The sequence below is a fragment of the Mus caroli genome, chromosome 9, assembly GCF_900094665.2.
Source record: "Mus caroli chromosome 9, CAROLI_EIJ_v1.1, whole genome shotgun sequence".
Classification (NCBI taxonomy): domain Eukaryota; kingdom Metazoa; phylum Chordata; class Mammalia; order Rodentia; family Muridae; genus Mus; species Mus caroli.
In genome coordinates, this window is record NC_034578.1 from 3,215,481 (window position 1) to 3,222,942 (window position 7,462).

Here is a 7,462-nt window from a genome sequence, read left to right on the forward strand (position 1 = left end):
AGTAAGTTTACCTAAAGGAATTTGACATCCCAGTCAGCAGGAAGTAGTCTGAAGAAAATGGTGTCCCTCACCTCTGCATCTAATCACCTGATTGCTTATCAAGAATAAACAAAAAAGGAGGGAATGTAAGCTCATTGACGTATGCAAGTGGGCAGGCACTTCCCCAGAGGACTTCTACCCACAGAACACTAACTTCTCTAACAGCTGGACCCAGCCCCCACCCTACAGAGTATAAAGTTCAAGCTCAAATGAAATCCCACCAATCTCTAGCCTGGAAAACCCCTACACCTCCAAGAGACTCTGTATAAACCCTGCCTTCTGCTCAATTTCCTGCTGCTTCTCAGATGATCAAAGGCAGCCATCCTCCTGGATTTTCTCTGCCAACAAATGTCTTGCTTGAGGTCTGTGGTGAGCTGTAACTTTGCGCTTTCCTTGGTTCCTGGCACCTTTCCCTTTAGAGCTGTAACACTTACCAAGCCTTTAGTCATTTCACTGTTTCTTAGAAACAGATGGCAAAGACTCAGATGCATGGGATCCCATTGTTTACTGTTTGACGCTGCTTTATGTCTTTACTCCTTGCTCTGGTTTCTGGGCTATTATCTCTAATTTTTTTTTTTTTTTGAGTATTAATGTGAGATTCTTAATTCACAGTCTCTTTTTTACCTTTTATTTCAGCTGTTATTTCTCCTCTAAGTATGCAACTTTTCTTTGATGATAAATGCCAAGTGTGGGGGTGTATCTCAGTCGTAGAGTGCTTGCCTACCTTGTACTGGACCCTGAATTTCATTCCTGATACTGGGGGAAGTGCAAAACAAAACAACAAACACCCGATAGCACTGGCCCAAGTGCAGACACACACAGTAGCTAAGAGTGGCTATTGCACATGCCTGACAGCAACACACATCTCAACCCTCAAGAGCTGTCTGTTCCCATGGACAGATAGCTGGATGTAATCCAGGCTCCTAAGGTGTCACTCAGTGGCAACACTACTGCATTCTTGGATTTCAGGGAGTCTTGCAGAGCTCAAATACAAGTTCCAAAGCACATAGAAAGAAGGTGACTCTAAATCCTATGACCAGAATTTATGTTTCATTATCTATATTATCTATATTCTTCCTCTTTACTGTTAGGATACTATGTATTATATCATTTAATGTACACAAAGAAATGACATCATGTTTAATTGTTAAGGTAATTCATTCATTATACTTTTGGACATTGCTCAATGCTTAAAAGCAGTGTGTACACATATTTAAAACTGTAGGAGAATACAATAACTTTATATATGCAATTATTTGAAACTAAAATATATTTCCTAAATATAGAACTTTAATTTTAAATATTTAAACTACTGAAAAGTAAACTTCATAAAAATATTTAATACCTACCACCAAATAACCCACTGTAATATGAACTTCTTTAAGGTACACAGTGCTGGTGTCACACATTTATTAAAATAGAAATACAAGGAGACCATCAGCAAGAACAACGAACAGCAGATATATTGAACTAACATTCCTAATGCAGACTGACTTCATGCTCTGTGTGGAGTGCTGCAGCAATTGCCACTTTGTGAAGTCCTCCTGAATTGCCTCAGACCTACTGATTTTTAAGAAACAGCGCTGCCCCACACTGGATCCACTGGTCCTGGTTACCACCACAGGGAACATCAATGTTGGTCACCACACGCTCCCTCTCAGCACTTGTATAAACAGGCAAAGAGATGCACTCATCAGGGGAATATGGACCATATGAACCCTGTTCAAAAGAAAAGAATAGTCTAAAAATACAGCAACAAATTCACACGTTCCAATTCTTATGCTGTATTAGATATTAGACATTTCAACTAAAGATTACTATTATAAGCTCCTATATCCCACAGCAGTCCACAAATACCCAGTCATGGCTCCTTTAAAAACTTGCCTAAAAACTGGGAAAATGGCTCACTGGCAAGCATGAGGACCTGAGTTCAAGTCCCTAATAATTACATAGAGGCCAGATACATAGTACAGACAACTCTAGTCCAGTGTTCTTAGGGAGATGAGAGGCTGAGACAGGAGAGCTCACGGGCCACCTAGCTGGTGTGTGCAGTAGAGGTTAACAACAAAGACCCACCTCAAAGGTGAAGAAGAACTCGGGTGGCTGTCTTCTGATTTCCACAATGTGCCCAACTGTTTGTGCTCTCCATCTCCTCCTTCCCTTGCTTCCTGTTTGTCTGTCTGTCTGTCTGTCTCTCACACATACAGATGTAGACACACACACACACACACACACACACACACACACTCACACTCTAAAACTTTCCTTTAGCCCAAAATACTAGAATATTTTGAAAATCAAATACAGTTTTACCTGTAAATTTCTATAAACATAAAAATACATTTCTAAGCAGGAATATGCCTACAAAGAACTTCCATTCCTCATGTATTACTACTGTAAACTTCAAGTTAGAAGGGATGGATTGAATCAAGTGCTATAATCTGCCTTTGTGTTTCACACTGTGCATGTCTCTGGTACACTCCCAGAGCTGCTGCTTTTCAGAGCAAGTTGGAGGACTCAGGCATTTGACATTCTACTTAGCATCTCTCAGGCTCCAGACTTTTGGGAAAGCTGAATGGCCTTGCTCTCAGTCCCTGAGCTTAAATGATCCAGGCCTAGGCAGAGCCAATGATCTGGCCAACACCAAAATGCCTATGGTTCCTTAGGTGTGCTGTGTAACACACAGCATTAAATATTGATGATCCAGTTCCCTCTTAAATACGTTTATTTTATTAGGCCAAAGAATCAGACTAGCTAGGCTAAGGTATTTGTATAAAATTAAAATTTTATGAAAACTATTTACTATTAACACTGCTCATTTAAAAAAATGAGATACATGAAGACTGCAAATAGTTCATGATAGCGCATAAAATATTATGCATATAAAATTAAAACCTATATATTGTGACTGCATTATAGTTACAATAAACAGAAACTAGTCTGTTGGCTAATCTCAGTACTGAAGCTTAAGTCTAAAATGTGACACTGGTTTGGCCCAGCTATCATTCATGCACTCTGTTGTGTGTGAGCAAGCACACTACAGGGCTTTCCTGCTTTTCTAATCTATCTGCTGATGTAATGTCATTTTAGTGCTTTAGGCAAAATGAGTTAGGAGCACACAAGTACTAGCAATAGTGAGTAATATGCCAATGGCAGGACATCTCAAAGGACACTGCTGTGTCCACTACTTCTTCCCTTCCCTCATTCCTTTGCTACAGCGGATGATGTTGGGACTTGGGATTTTTCAGGAGCCCACTGAAGGCTTCATTCGAGAAATAAAGTAACTTCATATTAGAATGGAAAGTTCTAGTCACTGCTGGCAGCAGGAACTACAGAACAGAGGCATTCACAATAGTGTCTGTGTTTGGTGAGTGTGTATGGGATGGAGCCCTAGGTGGGGCAGTCTCTTGATGGCCTGTCCCTCAGTCTCTACTCCACACTTTGTTTCCATATTTGATCCCATGAGTATTTTTGTTACCCTAGGAAGAACTGAAGGACCTACACTTTGGTCTTCCTTCTTCTTGAGCTTCATGTGGTCTGTGAATTTTATTTTGGGAATTCTGAGCTTCTGGGCTAATATCCTCTTATCAGTGAGTACATACCATGTGTGTTCTTTTGTGATTGGGTTACCTCACTCAGGATGATATTTTCTAGTTCTATCCATTTGCCTGAGAATTTCATGAATTCATTGTTTTTAATAGCTGAGTAGTATTCAGTAGTGTAAATGTAACACATTTTCTGTATCCATTCTTCTGAGGTGGGATATCTGCGTTCTTTCCAGCTTCTGGCTATTATATATAAGGATGCTATCAACAAAGTAGAACATGTGTCCTTGTTATATGTTAGAGTATCTTTTGGGTATATGCACAGGAGCGATATATAGTTGGGTCCTCAGGTAATACTATGCCCAATTTTCTGAAGAACCACCAGACTGATCTCCAAAGTGGTTGTACCAACTTGCAGTCCCACCAAAAATGGAGGAGTTTTCCTCTTTCTCTACATACTTGCCAGCATCTGCTGTCACATGAGTTTTCAATTCTGACTGGTATGAGGTAGAATCTCAGGGTTGTTTTCTCTGATGACTAAGGATATTAAACATTTCTTTAGGTGCTTCTCAGACATTTGGTATTCCTCAGTTGAGAATTGTTTAGCTCTGTACCCCATTTGTTTAATATGGTTATTTGATTCTCTGGAGTCTAACTGCTTCAGTTCTTTGTATATATTGGATATTAACCCTCTATTAGATATAGGATTGGTAAAGATCTTTTTCCAATCTGTTGACTGCCATTTTGGTCTATTGACAGTGTCTTTTGCCTTAAAGAAGCTTTGAAATTTTATGAGGTCCCACTTGCTAATTCTTGATATCAGAGCATAAGCTACTGGTGTTCTGTTCAGGAACTTTCCCCCTGTTCCCATGTGTTTGAGGCTCTTCCCCACTTTCTCTTCTATTACTTTCAGTGTATCTGGTTTTATGTGGAGGTCCTTGATCCACTTCGACTTGAGCTATGTACAAGGAGATAAGAATGGATAGATTTGCATTCTTCTACATGCTGACTTCCAGTTGAAAAAGCACCATTTGTTGAAAATGCTGTCTTTTCCCCACTGGGTGGTTGTAGCTCTTTTGTCAAAGATCAAGTGACCATAGATGTGTGGGTTCATTTTTGGATCTTCAATTCTATTCCATTGATCTACCTGCCTGTCTCTGAACAAATACAATGCAGTTTTTTATCACTATTGGTCTGTAATACAGTTTGAGGTCAAGGTTGGCGATTCCCCCCCCCCCAAAGTTCTTTTATCATTGAGAATAATTTTTGCTATCCTGGGTATTTTGTTATTCCAAATGAATTTGAGAATTGCTCTTTCTAACTCTATGAGGAATTGAGTTAAAATTTTGATGGGGATTGCATTGAATTATTTTTAGCAAGATAGCCATTTTTAGTATATTAATCCTGCCAATACATGAGCATAGATCTTTCCATCTTCTGAGATTTTCTTTGATTTCTTTCTTCAGAGACTTGAAGTTCTTATCATACAGATCTTTCACTTGCTGGGTTAGAGTCACACCAAGGTATATTATATTATTTGTGACTATTGTGAAGGGTGTCATTTTCCTAATTTCTTTCTCAATCTGTTTATCCTTTGAGTATAGAAAGGCTACTGATTAGTTTGAGTTAATTTTATACCCAGCTACTTTGCTGAATTTTTTTTTTTTTTTTTCAGGTTTAGGAGTTCTATGGTGGAATTTTTGGAGTGACTTAGATATTCTATCATATCACCTGCAAATAGTGATACTTTGACTTCTTCCTTTCCAATTTGTATCCCTTTGACATATTTTTGTTGTCTAGATGCTCTAGCTAGAACTTCAAGTACTATACTGAGTAGATAGGGAGAGGGTAGCTTTTTCTAGTCCCTAATTTTAATGGGATTGCTTCAAGTTTCTCTCCATTTAGTTTGATGTTAGTTTGGTTTGCTGTATATTGTTTTTACTATATTTAGGTATGGGCCTTGAATTCCTGATCTGTCCAAGACTTTTAACATGAAGGGGTGTTGAATTTAGTCAAATGCCTTTTCAGCATCTAATAAAATGATTGTGTTTTTTTTTTTTTCCTTTTGAGTTTGTTTATGTAGTGGATTACATTGATGGAGTTCCATATATTCAACCATGCCTGAATTCCTAGGATGAAGCTTACTTGATAGTGGTAAGTGATCATTTTGATGTGTTCCTGGATCTGTTTTGCGGAAATTTATTGAGTATTTCTGCATCAGTGTTCATAAGGGAAATGGGTCTGAAGTTCTCTTTCTTTGTTGGATCTTTGTGTGGTTTAGGTATACGCATAATTGCAGCTTCACAGACCAAATTGGGTAGTGCTCCTTCTTAGGACTGCTTTCATTGTGTCCCATAAGTTTGGGTATGTTGTGGCATCATTTTCCGTAAACTCTAAAAAGTCTTTAATTTCTTTCTTTATTTCTTCCTTGACCAAGTTATCATTGAGTAGAGTGTTGTCCAGCTTCCATGTGTATGTGGGTTTTCTATTATTTATGTTGTTATTGAAGATCAGCCTTAGTCCATGGTGATCTGATAGGGTGCATGGGACTATTACAATATTTTTGTATCTTCTGAGGCTCGTTTGGTGACGAATTATATGGTCAATGTTGGAGAAGGTACCATTAAGTGCTGAGAAAAAGGTATATCCTTTTGTTTTAGGATAAAATGTTCTATAGATATCTGTTAAATCCATTGGTTTCATAACTTCTGTTAGTTTCACTGTGTCTCTGTTTACTTTCTGTTTCTTCAAGCACCACTGACAACTGGCAGCCAACATCCTCATTTCAGTGCCACACCTGGGTCCTTTCAGTGCCCCTGACTGACTATGCAAAGGCATTGACCTGTATGTCTAAGAGGTGTGCACAGGAAGGCTCATAGCACAGTGTCACCCAGTTCTTAAGCTCAAAGGTTAGCTCTAATCATACACACACACACACACACACACACACATATTATATATGTTACATATATTTTTTTTATTTTTAAGAAAACTGTTTACAAAACAAAATGGCTTAATAAATCTTTACCTCTTCAAAAATAAAGTGCTTTGACTACAAATTTGCTAAAGTGCAGGTAAAATGGGAAAGCCAACTAAAACCATACAAGCCATGATATCCTGCATAAAAGTAAACTCCAAGAGTGAACCAATGAAATTAGAAACTGTGTATCCAAAGACTTACTTGTGGAGTCCAGCCCATGTAGCAAGGAAGAACTGACGATACGCTAGGAGAATCGTGCTGGTTCTCTGAAAGGCGATTGCCATCAAAACTGCACCCTTCCAGTAACAGGCCACTGATCTGCACACAAAGGAAGAGAATGTGACAATATAAACTAAATTCTGAAGCACCAGGCATACAATGTTGGAGGTTAGGATCAAAGGCTCAGTGCCCCAAATGCTGTGAAAACAGATTAGGGCCTTACATTTGGAGAACATACAAAATATGAACTTGTTCATTGTGAACTTTCTTTAGACAGTTCTTATATTTTTAAGCTATCATTCTATGAAAAATTTACAAATGTCAGGTTAATTGGAAATATAAAAACAAAACACAAATTAACTCTTTTGCAGAAAGTGGGAGAGAGAAGCCTAATCAGAGAATGACCATGAGGTTCCTATCTATCTTCTAACATTTTTTATTTTATTAATGAGTTATAGCTCAGTTTCCTCCTCTTTAAAACATGGGAAGAATACCTATCTGAAATGACTACTCTGAAGATTATTATAAACCAAGGAAGAGAGTGTTAACAATAAAATCTCCCCTTTTAAGAACAGCTATTAAAAACAATGAATTTATGAAATTCTTGGGCAAATGGATGTATCTGGAGGATATCATCCTGAGTGAGGTAACCCAATCACATAAGAAGTCACTTGATATG

The 7,462-nt window shown here is 38.2% G+C and overlaps 1 protein-coding gene across 3 annotated transcripts in view; it reads right to left on the minus strand.

Annotated features, from left to right (window-relative positions):
* Positions 1–601: 601 nt before the first annotated feature.
* The window catches only part of Dync2h1 (dynein cytoplasmic 2 heavy chain 1), a 238,380-nt gene continuing 231,519 nt past the window's right edge, over positions 602–7,462 (minus strand). For 2 of the 3 annotated variants that reach the window (XM_029481794.1, XM_029481793.1), the window contains 2 exons: positions 6,766–6,882; positions 1,160–1,758 (listed from right to left, as the gene is read on the minus strand). In XM_029481794.1, the coding sequence (XP_029337654.1) occupies positions 1,600–1,758; positions 6,766–6,882 (276 nt within the window). In that variant the 3' untranslated portion in view covers positions 1,160–1,599. Of the gene's footprint in view, positions 1,759–6,765; positions 6,883–7,462 lie in introns of all 3 variants that reach the window. The other variant, XM_021171442.2, reaches the window with a different exon arrangement.